This window comes from Anabas testudineus, chromosome 5, assembly GCF_900324465.2.
Source record: "Anabas testudineus chromosome 5, fAnaTes1.2, whole genome shotgun sequence".
Classification (NCBI taxonomy): Eukaryota; Metazoa; Chordata; class Actinopteri; order Anabantiformes; family Anabantidae; genus Anabas; species Anabas testudineus.
Genome location: NC_046614.1, coordinates 2,612,703 through 2,633,648, shown reverse-complemented (window position 1 = coordinate 2,633,648; position 20,946 = coordinate 2,612,703). Strand labels below are relative to the sequence as shown.

At 38.5% G+C, this 20,946-nt stretch overlaps 1 protein-coding gene across 1 annotated transcript in view; it reads left to right on the top strand.

Annotated features, from left to right (window-relative positions):
• Positions 1–20,709, top strand: part of nfasca (neurofascin homolog (chicken) a) — a 121,622-nt gene extending 100,913 nt beyond the window's left edge. The window contains exons 30-34 of the mRNA XM_026344668.1: positions 2,087–2,236; positions 2,945–3,073; positions 3,893–3,925; positions 4,481–4,550; positions 15,925–20,709. Of these exons, the coding sequence (XP_026200453.1) occupies positions 2,087–2,236; positions 2,945–3,073; positions 3,893–3,925; positions 4,481–4,550; positions 15,925–16,153 (611 nt within the window). The 3' untranslated portion in view covers positions 16,154–20,709. The remainder of the gene's footprint in view (positions 1–2,086; positions 2,237–2,944; positions 3,074–3,892; positions 3,926–4,480; positions 4,551–15,924) is intronic.
• Positions 20,710–20,946: the final 237 nt, after the last annotated feature.

The window sequence follows — 20,946 nt, the reverse complement described above, 5'->3', positions numbered from 1 at the left end:
GGTTGTTACATGATGGAATATGTTGATCATCATTGTGTCTATACTAACCTCCTGTGCAGGGCACCATCATGCTTGGCTTTGAATGGCTCTTGTTGACCAGCACTGTGAATGGGCTGCTCAGTGTTTTTTCCCTGAATTGTTTGAATTTATCAATTTGTTTTTGTCACCCACGCTTCCATAATCACATGCTTTTGCTTTGGACTGGGAGAGACTCTTGAAGCCTGATTTCATAAAACACATTCTCTTTCCTTTCCTGAATCCTCGAGCTGATTGAGATTGGATAGCCCACGGCTTATAGACTCTTTGTTACAGCTTTTTAACAATTCTACAGTCTGTGATCTTCAATCGAAGACGGAAAGAAGGGAGAATGTATATTTCATGTAATGGGGCAGGGGTTTTAATTTTTTATAATGTGTCTGAATGTGAATAGAAGGAGGAGAGGGGGTTGATGAGACTGATCTAATGGTGTCCACCACAGCGCCCAGCCCCTTTAGTCCAAAGCCACATCTGAAAGCTTAACACACTCAGAAAGAGTGGCAGGGGGCCCCTGACACTCCCCCCCCCCTTCTATTATCATCCCTCTATCCTCCCCCTGTCTCCCTGACTGTGACTCAGGAGCTTCTGCATGTCTGTGAGAGGAGGGTTTAGGTGAAAGATGGTGGTTTGGTGGTATGAAAGAGGGAAACTGGGAAAAAGGAAGAAAATGGAAATAACTGGGCATGGGCATTAAGTTAATACTTCAACCTGCTCTCACAGAATTCTTATGCAATAGTTTGATGTCTTTAAAAACTCACTTTACATTGGAAGTGTAAACATGAGCTTGTTGAATTTAATCTCAAGCGTAACTTGAGGGTTAAGATAGTTTATGGAAACTATTTGTGCTTTAAGATGAGCAGTAGTGAGCATGACATGACTCTGATGTTTGCATCGGTAGAATCAAAGCTGATGAAATGTACAATATGCTGAATGAAACATTATTTGAACACTGCCATTTATTGGAGAACTTGTCTGGTTTTCCATGTACATAAATCCAGAAATCCAGCTTTGTCAAGGTCAAGCTGAAAAATACTGCAATTATAAATTGGTGTGCAAAGATAGATTCTACATACAGAAGCAGTAGATGGATCTGCTGTAGCAATATGACATGTTCTATTGCACATTAAGACCATATCAAGTAAACTTCTGTGGTCTAAAAATAAAAATGTCTCTCTTTATCACATGAACCTCAAAACATAAAGATTACTTATTACATATTGTACTCTTAATGTGAACATTAAAAAGAAGAAGGAAGAGTGGCCTCCTAGTAGGTCACTCTTATCATCACCTCACTGACTCATTATGTAAGGACTGGCATGTCTTCTCTTGTTTCTGCAGCAGACACTTTGTTTGGCTGGTTTGAAGACTGGTATTAAAAGCATGGCTTTGGAATGAGTTCTGTTGAATGACATCAGCGTTGTCCAGTTGTTGATAGCATGGTGCATGCTGTCACCACCATGTACTGCCTTCTCTTCTCACTTCTACCTAAGAGTCATGCTCATAGCTAGGCCATGTCATTTCCAACACAGATTTCCACTGGAAAGACACAGGTTGTTCTGGCTGTTTTTTGTTTTGACCTCATGGAGATAAGCATGGGCCTGTGAATAATTGAGACCAACAATGCTTTGCCACCTTAGCCTCTGATGTTATATGAGAGAGTTCTGCTATGGTCAAAATGATGCACAGTTTCTTGTTTTTGAGACTCTGACCAACGAAGTCTGGTGTTTTATCGTATCCTCTTCTTCCTTCATGCCCCATTTTTGGATGAGATTTTTTGGGAAAATTTTCCCTTCAGAGAAAATGTAGTCTACGAGCAAAGCGCTGAGGAGTGTATTCCTGTGTAAAGAGGTGTATGAATTTTATCATATTGTTGGACACTGCATTGTTATCAGTCTCAATTTACTTCAGTAACCCTGCTTTCACTCAGAAAAAAACAGTCTCCCTGCAAAGCATGGTGATGCTGTGATTTCTGCTAGTGAGCACAACTGTTAGTGTGGCGTGAAGGCCGCACCCCCTAGAGTGTGATTGGCCCTCTTCTTGTGTCTCCAAGGCAACAAGACGGTGAAAATTGTACCGGTAAAACAACATCCTCCCATTACCGTGGCAGATCTGATCGCAGGCGCCAAGTACCATCTGAGGGTTTACTCCCATGAGCTCAACAGCGTCAGCAGCAAATATGTCACCTTTAAGACCAAACCAGGTGAGACCTCACCTGGCTAGGTGGAACCAGCGTTCCAGTCAGGTGGGCTACTCTGGGTGCAAGTCTGTCAGTACTAGTATTTACAGTAACTCAGTCAAAGCTGGGTGAGTTATTGCGGTTTGTGTTTTAATAATTTGCATGTTATTCCAACCGTCACCTCAAGCCGAATAGAATAAGACACTTCACCCCTCTGTAGTTGGACACCATCACGCTGGTGAAGGATAGTGCTACTAGCTGGGTTTTTGTGATCTGGCCATATGATCATATGTCAGTGTTTATTTTGCTTAAATTCAGAAAAATGCTTTATTAAAGCATAGAGGTAGAATTTCTGGAAAGACTGCTGTCAAAGACTGTTATATCAGGTTGTACTGAAACCTCCTTTATTACTTTTATACTACACTTCTTGCTCTCTGTCCCATGCATTTGTGGCTAAAGTTCACACACTGTGTAATGGAAAAGGAGACAAACACCTTATTGTTATTGATGGGAGGCTTTGTAGAACATCGTCTTGGATATGAGCTTTGAGAAATAATAAGCTGTTGGTTCTGGGTTTTTGACTTTTGAGCGCTATGAGATGTGAATACATGTCAGTCTGGTGTGTTAGCTGTGACTCATCATGGTCCACTAAAATGCTCACTGTGTTCCCACTCTTCTCTCTCTACTTTTGCCCCCCCCCCCCCCCCGTGTGTGTTTTGTATGTGTCTCCAGCCTACATAGACCAGGTAGACATAGCCACTCAGGGCTGGTTTATTGGCTTGATGTGTGCCATTGCCCTCATCATACTGATCCTGCTCATCGTCTGCTTCATCAAGAGGAGTCGTGGGGGAAAATACCCAGGTAAGATACAGCATCTGTTAGAGGAGCAGTGTTAACAGCGCTCAGCCATCTGGCTGAAGCTGTGAAAACTGGTGTTTTCTTGGATTAGTACAGCATTAGTAGCATGGAGCCAAAAAACACAGGAGTCTCTAGGATCTTTTAACAGAATAAAATACTGTAGTTATGTGCTGTTGGATGTAAATACTATCTTAATTTGTTTCTGTGAATTCATGCTTTAGACAGTTTGGTACTAGAGTAACATATTCAGAATGCTGTGTCACAGTGATCAGGATTAAAACATCCCACTGCATTAAGTGAATTGTTAATTGTTGCAAAATTCAAAAAGCAAATGGATTTAAGGTAATGGTTTTATCTAAAGTTCTTCAAAGCCCAGATGTTTTTGATTGGATATTTCTTACTACACTGAGTAGTTGATGGTTAAATGGACATTAAAAGTTCAGTAGCAAACAGGGAGGGATTCACACACAATGGACTGTTCTGCTAAATGTCTGTATGCACTCCGTGATCTTAATGTGTCACATTTGGTCAGATTGTCACAGGTGAAGGTATGTATTGTATACTATTACCAATGTTTACCAGGCCTAGATGCAGTTACATGACAATTAGATAGACATATTAGACTCAGAACAGTGCATTTATTGAATATTTGATCTAATACTAAGGTATTTTATGACCCCAAACAATAACTGATATGCACTTTTAATTAAAAAACAAGTGTATTTTCATTTTCCTAATGCAAAAAAATACAATGTGTGGTAATATCATGGCTTAGAACAATAGAAAATCATGTTCATGTTTTACAGTGTCTATAATGTCTAGGTGGTGGTCTGACTGGCTTGGCAAAATATCTAGGTAGGTGCTGAACTTTGATAGGTTCAGAACTAACACCCAGTGAAGTCCAATAAAGATTATAACAGAGCAGTGACAGAAAACTAATGTGACAGGCACTGACACACCTTACAAACCCAGCTCAAAGTCAAACAACTGCTAATAAAACAGGCTGCAAGGTCTCTTAAACGCACACTGTGTTCCAAATGCATACTACAGTACACAGGAATTAAACTGGCAGCAGTTTAGAACATAGTAAAGATAACCCTACTGTAAATGAATGGAAATGGATTCAGGAAGTTTTCACATTTTAAATTAGGACCAACTGGAATACTTTCAGCACAGTATATTAGTGTGTTGTCTGAATTACGATACAGTACAGTGTATGGAACTGGGACTCAGTGCTGACAGTTTGATAAATGAATGCTGCTGACACATATTGTATGAAGCTAACTCATAACTTTGGAACTCCAGAAACATGTGGATGGTTTTGTGTATCCGTTCTAACAGGGACATCAGTAGAGCTCTCAGCAAAATGATGACAAGTATTTTTATTATTTTTATTTCTTCTCTCCTAAGTGCGCGATAAAAAAGACCTCCCTTTGGACCCAGTGGATCATAAAGACCAGGATGGATCCTTTGATTACCAGTAAGTAAAATTTGATGAATTGATGGTACATGAATTTGGATAATGTAGCATTGCTGTGTCTTGTATCTATATGAATACTAATAGACATTTACAGACGTGGACAAAATTGTTGGTACCCTTCACCCGAAGAAAGAAAAACCCACAATGGTCACTGAAATAACTAGAAATTGACAAAAGTAAATGTACTAAAATTAGGTTGTGTTTAACCTAATGTGTGTTAAAAAAAAAATAATAAATGAAAAATGAAGACATAAGAAGTCATTTGACCATAGGGACATGTCAAACTGAAGTGTGTCCTGTAATTTGCATTACAGGTGTCTTCAAACTTGTGATCAGTCAGTCTGTGTATTCAAAGGGTGAAAAGTCGTCACTGTGCTGTTTGGTGTCATAGTGTGTACCACACTGGACATGAAACTAAACTGAAGAGAGAGTTGTCTCAGAAGATTAGAAATTATAGACAATCTTATAAAACCTATAACCATATCAGAGTTATAAGACATCTCCAAGCAGCTTGATGTTCCTGTGACTACAGTTGCACATATTATTCAGAAGTTCAAGGTCCATGGGACTGTAGCCAACCTCCCTGGCCACAAGAGGAAAAGTGATGACAAATTGAAGAGACAGCTGAGAGCTGAGAAGACAGCCTGTAAACCTGAGACAGCTGGAGCAGTTTACTCAAGAGTAGTGGGCCAAAATGCCTGTCGACAGGTGCAGAGTTAGAAAGATCGGTTGCTTGCAGTCATTGGTTCAAACGGTTGTGCAACAAAATATTGTACCATCATTTTTCTCCAGGCCAGTTCCATTAGTTTGTTTTAAAAAAAAAAACCTCTGTTGAATCACAACTCGAAAAGCTATGTCAGATTTTCATTGATTAATTTTTATATACATTTTTATTTATTATTACTTTTGTCCGTTTCAAGTTATTTTAGTGACCTTTGTGGGTTTTTCATTCTTTAACGGAAAAGTACCAACAACAAGTCTGTAAAGTTACAGCACAGGACCTGTTTAATTGGTGAAATAAATCTCAGTTAGTTCAAAGTATGTGGTTTTATTGCACAGTTTGACTTACCCAGAGAAACTGAAAAAGACTAAAGAAAAAGACTAATTAAATCCTCAAATTAACCCAATCACCACACAACAACCTGCTGTTAATAAAACTGCAGAAGACCTCTGTGAGAAGTATATTCATTGTGGGATGTCCACTTCTAGCATTTTCTGCTTATTCTTGCAGGTATGAGTTCTTTTGAAAGGTGGCAGAGATATTTTGTGCATTTAGAAAGCTCTCTATCATTAGTGCCAGGGGCTGCTTTGTCAGCTTTGTCATGTTTTTGCCCTACAGCAAATGAGAAAAGCACTTCAATTATGAAGGACATTACCTTGATTTGATAAAGCCCAACAGGTGTGCTTACAATTGATAATAAATTGAATTGAAATGAATGACGAAAAGGGACCTTTCCACCAAGTGGATACATGTGAAAACACAGCTTTTTCTCTTGGGCAAAGGTCTTTAGAAAGGCTCCAGACACCAACTGACTATTTCTGTTTTCTGCCTGTTGGAAGAAACATCATCAGTGCACTTTAATTACAAATACACTTAAATCTATGTAACAAAATTCAATAGTTCACACACTCCTGAACCTTACAGTACCCCTGTATTGCAGGTCTTTGAAAAAATGTGGAAACAGCCAGAATTGACTGTGTTACAGATCTGTAGCTCCAGCTTGTTCCTCTATCACCTCACATTGGAGCCAAAGAGATGGCAAACCAAAAGAGATCAATACACAGCAAAATGTCTAAATCTGTAAGGCAGCTTGACAACACTTACTCAAACTCTGAATCCCCAAAGACTCCTTTTACTGCAGCATACTGTAATAAAATCATCTGACCTACTGGTTGTAGAGTTGACCAGCTCACTTGACCGCATTAGACTGCTACTGGTGATTTTTCTGAATAAACCAGATGTTCAGAGGTTGTACCACATCAAAAACGGATTAGAAATTATGTTCATGTCCAGCAGATCTGGTTATTTATTATTAGAAGACTTAGGAACCAAACTGGATATTTAAAATATAACCTTGTACAGATTAATGAGTTATCAGCAATCATTTGAGTGTAATACCAGACCTAACATAAAGGTCCTAATGCAGCTGGAGCCAGAATTAATAGGTACTGTTCTGGATATACTGAGAATGGTTGGTAAGTCACATATGTTTTGCTCTTTCCAGGTCCCATTGATGGAGAAAGAATCTTTTTTACTAAAACTTAAACAAGCTAAATTTAACTTGCTTTCAAAGTCTGTCCTGTTCTAACTCAGCTGTGTAACACTGACAGTGCAGCCTATTATTATACTTTAAATGCTTACATATTAATACAGTAACAGTGATACAAAGGAGGTGTAATGATTCTGAAACTGAGACCACGATACAAGCCACAGTCTCGTGTTGAGGTTCCGGAAAATGGACATGTGATACCCAATTTTCCGATCATGATCAGATAGTCACCCACCAACAATACAGAGCAAAACAAAACAAACCCAATAATACAGTAACAGCAAGGATCCTTTCTTTTGTAATCTTCAGAATGTCTTCTCTATGTTATAAATTCAAAGGGTAATGATTCTACAGAGCCATGGCTCATTTCATACCTTGATTTGTGAAAAACAGTTGTACTTTTAAAGCATGTGTGCATAAGCACTGGCTCATGATTGGAAAATGAGGTATCACAGTTCCACCTGATTCTGGACCCCTTGTCTCAGTTATTAATAGCTACACCCCTGGTATACATATGTAAATAAGCAATCTACCTACATCATGTATCCTGTGATGATGTAGCTCTGCTTTGGTGTAGAACGGTTAAAAATAAGAAGTTGCAACAGTGGTGCCTCTGATGGCATTAAAATTCAAAAGATGACTCAATATAAGCGTACAGGGTCATTTCAGAAGAGGTGCGAGCACCTTTTTTTATCACAAGAGTTGTGCTTAATGCTGTGTGATTCATCCATTTCCAGTGTGTAAGATCCTGTTTTGTTTTTTAATCAGTAATGAACATTAATTCACAGCCCCTTTCTTACAATAAGGATCACTGCTTTTCTCAGATTCTGACTGATTCTCTAGTGCTAATCCATCGAGTCCACTCAGCTCCGTGTCTGTGTCTGTTTGTGTGACTGGAGGGATTTACATGCATGTACCATGTAGAGCCTCTCTGTCCTCCTCGGCACTCCACCCTCTCTTGCCGTCTTCCCTGTTTCCTCACGTCTCGTCCCTCTCTCTCCCCACGCTGAAATGGGTCATCTGTCCCTGACAGGAATGAAAACGAGAACAGGTACTTTGGTTATGGCACGGTTACGGCATCTCTCTTGGCCTGCGCATGTCGGGGCAAGTGTAGCTTGTTTGGGTTTGGGTTGTTTGGGGAGCCCAAACAGGACAAACAGCCTGCATTTTTGGCTCTTTGGCCAAAGAGCAGTTTATGATGTCAGTCTAGGCAGCCTGCTTAAGTTTAACAGTGTGATAGAGAAGTGGCTGACACCATACTATAGATACTGTACTGTATACTGTATGATTACCAGAAAGATGGCCAGAATGCAGCTGAGTGTAAGGCTTTGCTTCTTTATGGGTGTCAAACTGTCAGTCCAATGCTTAAAATCAAAACGGCCTCAATGTCATCAACCTGGTCATCTAACCAAGCCAGACATTTTGTTCCATGCTGGTCACATGAGATGCAAGCGATGCACACAGGAAATATATTCAAGAGCACCTAGCACAACCAGAGACCACAACTTTTATGCTCAGACATTGTCAACCTGGTGACCACTCTCGGTGACAAAATTCTGGGAAGCCTCACATAGTCGCTGCTGTTCATCAATCAAGGCTTCCAGCTATTAGCTTTCCCTAAAGCCACATTTCCTTTTTGTATGATCAGACTTAAACAATCAATTCATAAGTCCAGTTTAGATTTGTTTGTAGGCATTGATTGGCAAAACCACTTCTTCTAGCTTCCAGTTAGGCTAGACCTAGGCTAAGCTCGGCTTTATATGTCATAAGGTGGATAATGCTCTCTCATCCTAGTGTTGGTAAGAAAGCATAGTTGCTTACGTATTGAAGTATTTCTTGACAAGGGCTGTTTTTATTCAGATTGGTCAGAGTGAATTAAATCAGTCTCTTCTTCGTCAGTCTCTTCAGGCAGGCTTTTAATATATTAGATAAAAAATTAGTGATAGGTCAGCATGGAACAAATACTGTCAGGTCACTCAGTAAATCTCTCAGTTATTCCTTTCTGTGGGGCTCAAAGTTGCAGTTAGCAGTAGTAGCGCCATTAATTTTAAAATGGCAACTCAAACTCACAACCATGTCAGGATCTTCCCAGATCAGCTGTTCCAACGGGATGAGGAGACGTAGTGATCCCAGACAGCAGGAGATGTCAGTGGGGGGTCTTGTACCTTTTTGTTCCACCTAAGCCACTAACATGTTTCTCATAGAGGTTAATTGTATTGTTTTTCTTCCACCAGCTGACATTTAAAAAGCACCTGCCGCCAGGCGCACAGAGCGAGAGATGGTGAGGTAAATCCATTTGGGTTGTAGTGAGGGCTGGTGAAAGTGGGCAGGACCGTCTCTGTTTGGCACAGTTTGACACCCTGAAGAAACTGATTTAGGCTACAAACAACTGGAGAACGTTTGGAGAACAAAAGACAGGAAAAACACTTCAGAGACCCAACCAAAACATTTAATGACCTCTATGAATCTTGAAAACACCAGAAGGGTTTGTTCTGTGCACAGCTTCTCCTTTTATCTCCAGCTTGTTTGCTGTTTTCACCAGGAACCTTGGTAGTTTAAATGTGAAGGACAAGAATTCAACATTATACGTCTCTATAATAAAAACAATTATGCATGCAAATCACAGGGGATTATATAGTGTAACTGTTAACTGATAAATCCACTATTACAGCTTGGGTCTTTTTTTATTGTTGGCGATCAACATTGTAGAAACAAAGTTAATTTCTGAATTCTGTGAATGCAGTATTGCTTAGAAGAAGTCATATTGTTCAAGAAACACAAGCACTGAGCCACAATTTCTGCTTCCCCTTTAAACTGGCCTACTTACTGTAGTTTTCTTTTAATGTATAATGGAAGATTATTAGTGACATTTCAATTGAACCAACCTTAATTTTAACCTCTAAATAAAGTGATCCACAGCACAACATTTTGCTAGACAATAACATTGATATTGGACAACTGGACAACATTAATCATGAAGGGTGCTCCTTGTCCAGTGTGAACAGGTTAGAATACTGGCCTGTAGCAACTTTTCTGACTGCTTGTGTTTCTTATCTTGATGTGTTACAATGGTGTTTTCTTTAAAATTGGAACACTGTGTAAAACGTAAATAAAAACAGAAAGCAATGATTTCAAAATCAATTAAAACCATGATTAAAAATTAATCAAGGGAACTTAGAAATAACATCTATCCGACATAAAATTGCAAATTGTATCATTTGCGATTCATAATATCAATGAAAGATTCGGAAATTACAAGGAAATCTCAAAGGACATAGCCCAAAACCAATACTTAACAGCACTGCATTAAAAACAGACATGATTCTATAGTGGAAATCACTGCATGGGCTCAGAAACCACTGTCAGTGAACATGGGTTATCCCTAAATACACAAAATTAAGTCAAAACTCTACCATGCAAAAAAAGAATCACATAGAAACATGGTCTAGACATGCTGCCTCCTCGTAGCCCGAGCTTGTTTAAGATTTGGAAATTCTTTTAAAAACGACTTGTTGTCAGCACACAGTTCAAAAGGTAGCATGTACTGTATAATGATATGGAGGTGCATTAGTGTACACAGCCTGCACATCTGTGAAGGCTTCATTAATGCTGAACGATACACAGTAAACAGGGTTGGAGAGAACATCTTTTTAGGGGCTTATTATTATTTTAGCAAAACAAATGTACGATAAGCACATTTTACAACAGCATGGCTCAGTAGTAAAAGAGTGCAGACGCTAGACTGGCCTGTCTGCAGTCCAGATCCAACAACCACTGAAAATATTTGGTGGGTTACAGTATGTTAAAAACAGGACAAAGAAGGCTGAAACCGATCTTATATCAAAACTGAAACAACTAGTCTTGTCAGTTTGCAATGTTGCTCTGTTCCAGGTTCTTTTTTATTAAATGTTTTTTACAGAATTTTAAATACTGGTTTCAAAGTGTTTGTGACTCATTGGATTCTGTTGTCATTTATATTTTACACTGTGTTACTACTTTTCTAGAGTGAGGGTTCTGTTATAACTGACAGAAAATCTAAACGAGATCCAAGTTCTAACAAACTGAAATTAGATGGACATGACACGTGCTAAGAATGATCATTTGCTAATTCTAACCTCAAACCTTTAGTCTGCTTGTTTTATGTGAGTGGACTCTGTTGACTGAAAGGTATTGATCTCCACCCTTAGCAAAGATGTATAAATGTTAATTTTGTTTTTAATCTCCCTACATTGTTAGACCTTCTTATATCTGTTTATTTAGTGTGTCTCGCTATTCATCTGTTTCATGACTGTCTTTCTGTTCTACCCAACCCTACCTGTGTTCTTTGTCTCTTAATTTTCCTCATTCATCCAAAGGTCTCTTGAAAGGTACGGAAGAAGAAGACATTTCTATCTCTCAGTTGCATTGTAATAGGATAATATCTGTTAGAGCCATTCCTGCTTGATCCACATTAATTTTATTCATTTAAAGCAACTGAAACTTTAAAAAAGCTTTAGATTAATTGAGTGGATAACAACTTCATACAATGTAAAATGAAAACACAATAGGACACTGAGATGATCTGTGTCATTTTCATGTGACTGTTACACTTGGCTGAGGTTATATTTTTTTATTCAGTGTAGGTTATCAGAAACTCACTCCCATCCTCTAAGTAACTTACCTACCTTTGCTCATCGACTAGAAAATATCACCTAATCAGTTAATTGAATCATTCCAAGACATTTTGAAGTCAGTGAAATAAAAGGCTGCCTCTTAAAACCCTCTGACTCACTGAACTTGCTGGTGCAGTACGGTGAACAAATCAAAACAAGCTTGGAATATGTGACCGGGGCAGGCGTTCTAAAAAAGGCTCTGCCTTTTGGCCAGATTTATTTAATTATTTGTGAGAGATGTAATCTTGAAGTGGCACTGGTGTATAAAGACATGCCCTTCTGATCTGACCACTGTGCTCAGCTTACTGCTCCTGATACACTCATAAGTTATGATGACACCTGAGTCAACAATTAACAGGCTTCTGGAAACTTTGAGAACAACACTATTCCTTCTTTGCAGCTACACATATGCTGCAGTCTGTAGTAACACATTTTACTGTGTCTGCTCTGTACACCAGCACATTATATGGCTCAGAGAAGGTCGCCAATTAATTGCAGGTTCAGTGACTCTTTATTTCACTGTGTTTCACTAAGTACTCCTATGATGCATTTAAACAACCCAGTAAACTCATAAGCAAGACAACTTTTTGTTTTAGAGTTAAAAAATTTACAGAAATTGTCATTAAATTATGTTTAGGTCGATACAACAAAACCTACATGGTTAATGTTTGGGTAAGATTTTTGTCATGCTTTAAAGAAATCATCTTTAACAGGACAAATGCACTGCTCCTTAGAGGAGTTCTAAAGCTATTATTTGCACAGCCACAAGGAAGAAGTTTTGTTAAGTGTTAAAAAATGTCAAATTCTGTAATTTTAATAGTGAGCACAGTGAACCCTGACACCTAAAAAGTACATTCATGCATATATTCTATGTAAATAGACTGTAAAAATGTTTTTGTAGCTAAGCTTTTTATATAATGATGTTCTGATGTAATGTATTGCATGAAGAGGGAGGTGGTTGGTGTGGATGGTAGGCATACAATTCATAGGAAAATTATACCTGCAGACCAGAGTTTGTATTCATAGTCCTATGTGTCGTTAGGTTTGTGCAAGAAAAGCACTTTGGTTAGAGAAAGAAGCAAGCTTTAGGCAACAATGGAGAGGTAAAACTCCCTTTAGAGGAAGAAACCTCCAACAGAACCAGGCTCATGGTGGGTGGCAATCTGCCTCGACCAGCTGGGGTGAGTGGAAAGAGAACAGTAAAAAGAACAGCAGGCAACAAAGACAGCAACAAGCAGCAAAAACATTGGGCAGGTCAACTGGATTCTGGAGATGTACAGCTCCAGGCCGAGGATACCTGCAGAAAAGAACAGAGAGAGAGGGAGACAGAGAGGAGGAAACACAACTACAGGAGAGAGAAGACACAAAGTTAATGACATGCAATGGTGGCATTTGCATTGATACAGGAGAAATGAGAGAGGAGAGGAGCTCAGTTTATCAGTAGAGTTCCCCCAGCAGACTAACGTATAGCAGCATAACTAAGAGATGGTTCAGAGTCACCTGATCCATCTCTAACTATAAGCTTTATAAAAAAGGAAAGTTTTAAGTCTAGTCTTAAATGTGGAGAGGGTGTCTGCCTCCCGAACCTGAACTGGGAGCTGGTTCCACAGGAGAGGGGCTTGATAGCTAAAGGCTCTGCCTCCCAATCTACATTTGGAAACTCTAGGAACCACAAGTAAACCTGCAGTCTGAGAACGTAGAGTTCTGCTTGGACTCTCCGTTCTCAGACTGCAGGTAAGAGTGCACTGTAAGATTGGATATTTTAGAAGAGAAGCAGGATGTTGTAGAGTATTTGAAACTTGTCATTGACATTAATCTAACCCCCCATAAGACCATTATTAACTATGAAGAATTTCACACCAGGTATTAAACAAGCTGGAGAACAGAGTCAACATTAAGAAAACTCATTGTCCTCACACACTGTAGGAATTTGCAATATAATTGTGAACTTTCTCAGGTGCCATGTTAATCGATTAAAAGATGGCAACCTTTCCCTTGTTTTAAAATTCCTTCCCACTTCATTTCTCCATCTGTTCACCTTGTCCCATGTCAGCCTGTGCATTTAAAAGTGTCCTTTGTTCCACAGTTTCCCCCTCTTTCACTGTCTCTTGCTTTACTCAGAAAGACCTTTTATGGATTGCACATGGTCCTTGGTCTTTTAGCACTCTTGAATATTAAGTCTGCTCTCTAAACTGCTTTAAGTGATGTGTGTGGGTCCTAAAGTGTTGCAGCATGGAGCATGACTCTGTCCTCTTCTAGGGATATGAATTTATAACATTTGATAACCTTGAAAGTAAATGCACAGACATGAGCAGAGAAGAGAAAGCCCACAGAAAAATAGCAGAATGTCACCCTTCAAATGCATTTCCTTATCTTATGTTACTGGTCTGATATGAAACATAAAAAAGCTGGTATACAGCTCCTCGTCTGTGTGCATGTACAAATTCTCTTTTCTCTGACACCAGAATTCGGAGACATGCAGCCCTATTCTGAACTGAGATCAATCACCATTCCATGAATAAGGAGGACCAGGCTTTGATCTCATTTCAGAATATGGTCGCCATCTAGCATGTGTATGCTAATGTCTAATTTGAATTTTTGAGGACAGTATTTCTCGTTTAATTTAATTGAACGAGAAATAATCATCTCTGTCTCCTACAAAATACTGTAGGTTTACACTTTAGGTTAAGGTTAGGTCAACAAATGTTGGAGCAATGATAATGTTTTTTTATATGCAACAATCAAGATGTGAACAAAGTCAAGTCGTTCATTAGAAAAGTTCTTCTTTACCATGGGCAGAACTCTTCAGTCTCCCACACCTTTTACTGCTGAGGAGCTGCCAGTTAATTCCTTCTTTATAAGAATATTCCAAACTGTCATGTGGGCCACTCCTACTAGTTTTGCTAACTCTCTGCTAGGTTTATTGTGTTTTTTTCAGCCTAATTATGAAGCACCTCCAGGTATTTTATCTGCTTGATTAATCATGGAGTAGCAAGGAACCAGGCGACTATTGGCCATGCAGGTGCTTCTCAGCCATTTTCCCTATTACTTATGAGCCCTTAAATATGGGTTTGAAAATTATGACTTCTCTCACATCTCGAGTGTTTAATTTCAAATTCAGTGTTTATAAGCCTGACTACATTCATTTTCATTGCTCAGTTTAATTCAGAAGGAACGTAAATTTTCTTTTGAACTTACTTAGCTAAGAAAAGAAACAAGTATAATACAGAGGCAAGAAAAAGTATGTGAAACTTTTATAAAATGTGATCTGATCTTCATCTAAATCAAGATGTATTATATAATGTGTTGTTATTTTAGGCACATTATATTTGTCAATTCTCTTGACATAGATGAAGATCAGATCATGTTTTAAGACAAATTATTGCAGAAAACCATGAAATTCCAAAATGTTCAGATACTTTTTTTTGCCACTGTGTATCCATATATGTTTATATATCTATCTATCTATCTATCTATCTATATATATATATATATATATATATATATATATATATATATATATATATATATATATATATATATATATATATATATATATATATATATATATATATATATATATATATACACATACATATATATACACACACACATATATATACACACACACATATATATACAAATACTTGATTGGATAGCCTGAAACCTCTTATTAGCTTTTTCCACAGCATGAGAACTGTATCTATATACGTATATACCTTTACTGTATCTGTACTTTAGATTTTTCTTCAGTTTGTTTCTGCTCTGAACAGTTTGTGTCCTTGCTCGCATATATAGTTTTCTATAGCATCCTAGTGAAATAAACACAGAAGCTACAGAGCACTCTGGCACGGCACTGCTGACTGCTGTTTATTTCGGTGTTTGTTTATGAACACTAGCATAAATAGATGCTGTGCAGGATGGCAATAATTTAAAAAATGTGCTGAGACCGCAGCCAGGAGCCCGAGCTCAGTGTGCTGGCACATTGATAACTGGCAAAGTTAAACCACATTAAAATGTATATATATATATATATATATATATATATTAATATAATAAATAGAATTATGACCTCTTTGCTTTCCGAGTACAACAAAAGAAATGCTTCATGGTTGGTATGTTTAAGAGGAGTTATTAGGAAGACCAAAACTGATATTAATTAGAACTATTATTAGAACTGAAAATATTCAAACCTAAGTTTTAAGAAAAGATTGGACAAGAAATTCATTATTAAAATGAAAACTTGACGAGGCACGAGTAACCTTAACATTCAGTCCCTTGACAAAAAGTTACCACCAAAAAAGCTAAAAACATGGAATTAATCATCATTTCTTTACCTTTCAATTTCCCCTTTGTTTGACCTGTGTTGATGATAGGGTCCACAGCTCCTGCTGACACTGTGTAACAACAGCATGCTGCCATTTTAAGTCTCCTCTTCATGTACCCTTGCAGCAGCGATGAGGACAACAAGCCTCTACAGGGCAGTCAGACTTCACTGGATGGCAATGTGAAGGAAAGTGACGACAGCCTGGTGGACTACGGCGAGGGTGGCGATGGCCAGTTTAATGAGGACGGTTCGTTCATTGGCCAGTACACGGTGAAGAAAGACAAGGACGAGACGGAGGGAAACGAGAGCTCCGAGGCCACTTCGCCTGTCAACGCCATCTACTCGCTGGCATAGCCTTGTAGCAGCACACGAGATTTAGTGGCACCCTCTGACTTGAGAGCATTATGACAAAACACAGCACCATACTCTAGATACACCACACATGAATATATGAAACACATTAACCACAGAATGAGTGCAGCAGGGCCTCTCTGGAGACTGTTTAGGCTTCCCTCTGATAAAGTGGAAGAAAACTTTTTCCAGCTTTAGAACGTGGCCCTTTGGAGGTGATGTTTGGACAAAGCGGACAGTGCTTGTTATCCTCTGCACTCTGCCTGCCCTTTACCAACACAAACTTGAAGTGTGCCTTCATGGCAGCTCTCGGCATTTGGAGGCATCAACAAGCATTCTTTAGATTTTTTTTCTTCAGTTTGTTTAAGCTCTGAACAGTTTCAGTGTCCTTGCTCTCCTTCCAGATACGCCCTGCATATATGCTTTTCTGTAGAGTCCCAGTGAAGTTCACACAGAAGCTATACAAACCTACTTGCCCCGTCCTGAAACATATAAGCTTCTAACCATCAATCTCAACAGGATGCTGGCAGATATGTTTATCATATTGATATTTACACAATGAAAGATTTAAGTTTTTTCACAGCTGGTAGATGAGTCATTGAAACTTAATTAATGCTGTATACAGTCCTGGCACACAGTTTAGTGCCCTGCAAAACTATGCACTATCACCTCCACCATACCATTTTGGCTTTAATCTGGTTAGTAGAAGTACACATGTTGAGTTTCTGCTTTACCACTCACAGGTTTTTATTAATTTAGCCTTGTAAAATGTGGTCGATATATTTTTATTACCTCTAATGTAATGTAGTGCAGAATTACACAATGGCCGCCACGAGAAAAGCCATTTCTGCCACTAGCAGCCAGCTGTGCTACGGTGTGCTGTTAATTCAAAAAAAGATAATGAATATCATTTTGGAGCATGGTAGTATCTGAGACAGCCACGAGGAAAGTTAGTCTTGCTTGAGAAACACCAGTAGACCACAACCCAGTGAATTCCCTAGTTAGCATGTTGGCTAATGCTGCATTCCTGTCCAATGAGATAGCCTGACTCCATTTCATTACTTTTGCTCCCCATTTGTTAAGAATGACTTCAAGATGTTTAAACAAAAGGTTCTTTCACCACCTAGACTACATATATTTTCTCAGTGGGGACACCTGAAGTTTTTGTCCAATGAAGTCTCAAAGTTCCTAATTAGTTTTTAGCTTCTTAAATGTATTACACCTGTATTTCCTACTCTGGTACATGAATGCAGCATGAGAAGCTGGAATCCTTAACGTGTGTTCAGACTACTTGCTGTTTTCATCCACACTTTGTTGTTTGGGTTGCTTTGTGTTTTTTTATTATTTGTCTTGACCACATTATTTCAATTTAAATTCAAACGTTTTTTATTTGTAGTCTGAACCCACCTTTGCAGAGGGAACCACATATCTGTATTTATATCAATTTGCTAATCATTACAAAAGAAAAAGAACACATGTAGAATACTTTGACAAGAGTTACAGCATGAAGATAAATACATTTAATTCACAGCCACCTTTCAAATGAAACAGCTTAATGTTTAATTTTTGCAGATGAAAAAGAAAAAAACAAAATAGTAAGAGAAACAGAATATGTACTTTTATGCTCAGTATTTTGCTTGTCTGACATAGTCATTCTCTGAGCACACTGATCTCTATGTTCTTTTAATCAATGCTGCAGTACATGTTCACTGAGTGCTCACTGGTTCCACATCAGTTCAGCACTCGTACTGTAGCTACCTACCAACACCACTATATTAAACCCTCCACTTCTAAATCACGCAGATCATAACTACAGTTAGCAAGTGGAGTTGACATTGTATTAAATATTTATTTTATATTTCTATTTCTATTTATTACATTATGTGGATAGTATTCATATTAGTTCTATAATTGTTATATACACTTTTTCGACAAACTTCTTTTGTTATTTCACACCAGAAATTAGCCAAGACAATGATGACTCTAGGATCTCATCATGAGAGGTGTTAAACACCACAGTGAGATATTTTTGTAGCAGCTGGCTTTTCTGCTGTAAACCAGACAACAATGAAAATATACCTGTCATACATGAAAAAAAAAGTTTGTTTGTCCACTGTGCTGCTCTTCTTGTACTCATGTTGTTTTACTGTTACTCTGTGTTGTTCTTCAGATTTATGTAACATAACATTGCCACCACACAGAAAAAATATTATTGTTGCTTATTATTTATTTGGCATATATTCTCTACATGTAGGTCCTCATCTTTGTAAATACTTCATAGTTAATTTCCCCAAGAAATGTTTTATCTAATAAGGAAACAAAGAAAACAAATCTGTAACCACAAAGCAAATGCAATAGGTGCACCTTTAGTTTGTCATGCACCTTTGTAATGTAGCTTTGACTAACATTTGCACTCTGAAAAGTGTCAATAATAATCCTTCACTCTATGTTGCCCTTTGCTTTGACATTGTTATATATGGTACTGGCTGTGGCAAGTCTATCAGTCACTTGTTTGATGGTTTGGATTCTACATTGTGGAAGAGGAATATGTTAGATTATCTATGATGTAAATAAGTGCTCCTGCAATATACTGTTTGTAGCATTTGTCGAACACAAACTGCTAGTAGGCCTAAAAAATATGTATTCACATACTGAGGTGTTGGAACATAACATGGTTCTCTCTGAGACTGCATCCCCTCCTCTATTACCGTTCCCCTAACACACCTATTGTTGCACTGCTGTGTCCCATTTCAGCAGTCAATTTAACCGACTAATTGTCAAGTCTGCTCCTCCACAACTGAGAGATCCGGGCCGTATGTACACAACAGCAACAACCACATGGCAGATTATTCTTCCTTCGTCTGTGTAACCACAAGGGACAATTCTGTGGATTCTGTGTGCAGCTGACTATTAATTTCATCCATACATAATGACATGGCACATGTAAATATGTCTGTGCATGACCACAGTAAGTCCTGCTGTCCACATTTGTAACCATTTTATAAATTACATGATTACCAGGAAGTGATTTGCAGATGAAATACAGTTGGTCTTTTTCACTGCAGGACCTTAACAGTACGCAATCAGAGGCTTCCTATAACCAGAACCTTTAAGAATCTGGTAAGGCTTTGGTACTAAGATCTTGCATTTTCACTGTAGGGCGAGCTATGTCATTTTTCTGTGCTCTTTGGTGAGTAAAGACTAGTTAGTGGCATCATTCAGATCTGTGACAATCAATGACCTAAAAAACATCTAGTCCATCAAACCAGTATGTATTGTAGTTTCTGTGCCCTCAAATTTTCAGTGGTAACCTTTTTCCCTAATCCTTTTTGGCTGTCTGTATACCCATTTTTGCTAGATGCTAGAAGCTGTGAACCCTGAGAGAATCCTGAATTGGGAATTTAGTATCACCTGCTAAACCATGCCAAAAATTACTTCCAGAAACTCGTCCCCAAACCAAAGCAGATGGAAAACAGTGGTAACAAAACCAGAACTTTTGACTGTGTGTTGCGTTACATCATTGGAAAATGATTAGGTTCTCTTGGAGGAGTTAGCAAAGACCCTGTGAAACCCTTACAGCATTTTTAATTTGCAAGTAGGGAGACCCTGAAATGGAACACAGCATTTGTCCCACTGACAGGCTCTCATATTGAAACACAAACAGTTGGAAGCGGCCTGGTATTCCTTGCTCCTTCCAAAACAAAAAGAAATGTCTCATTGTCCAAAAACATAATCTTTGTGTCACTTATTACCTCTTCCAAAATCCCTTGCTGCCTAAACTGTTCCCATCTGTCTTTCTGCAGAACCTCAAAGCAATATCCTCTGAGTTTTAATCAGCTAGGCGTTTTCTCTGATGCCGTTGCTTTACAGTTTGTTCACTCTAACCACAGGGGGGTGTTGGTTTGAGCACAGAGGACAGACATCTTGGCAAGCAGGAGTCTCGTGCTGAAACAGAAGCACTCAGACATCTTAAGGTTAAAACATGGGTCTGAACCTTCTCCCTGGACTCATTGACAAGTGTTTGTTCCAAGATCTGGTTCGGACACTTGAACCCCTCTTCCCACATGGCCTTTTCTCCCAGGTGGATCAAAATGGGGGAGATGTTGTAAACTGGCTGTATAACAATGAAAAGAGAATCCTCTGCTAATACACAGTGCTTTTTTCTTTGCGCTCGCTGATTCAAGGTGTTGAGCCAAGCATCTGTTTTTTTCTGTCTGCATCACCTCAGCTGACCTTTAATGGCAAAAAAAATGTCAGTGTGTAGATTTATAGCTTTGTGTTTTTCTTTATTTTAAAATGCTGCAAAGATTAGACCGATGCACTGGTTCTTTTTAAATGATCACATGCTGTTGGGCTTTTTTTTTTAAATGAGTTCTCATACTAGCATCTCCTTGTTTTTACCATGTGTATCAGAGCAGCTCGTCAAAGTCTTGCTTCAACATGCAAAATAACAGCTTTTGTTAGGATCTACTCAGCAGAAAACATAAGCATAAATATAATCACCATGTATGCGTGTATGATGAGATGTTGCAACTTCTGCTAGCGACGCCTTCTTTATAGTAAAGCTATCTCCTTTTCTCTACCTCCTGACTTCTGGTCTTTCTGTTTATCTCAGATGTTTATTATTGTGGTTTCAAATATATAATGTAGTTATATCATAACATATAATTTATACAGTTTGGGCTAAGAACTGAAAATTAACATCAGCTTTAGCTAATGACCGAGGCAGCCAGCCATAAATATCTTGATGTGAATGGGATTAGTTTGATTTGCACCAATCAAGAGCTTCAAGTAGC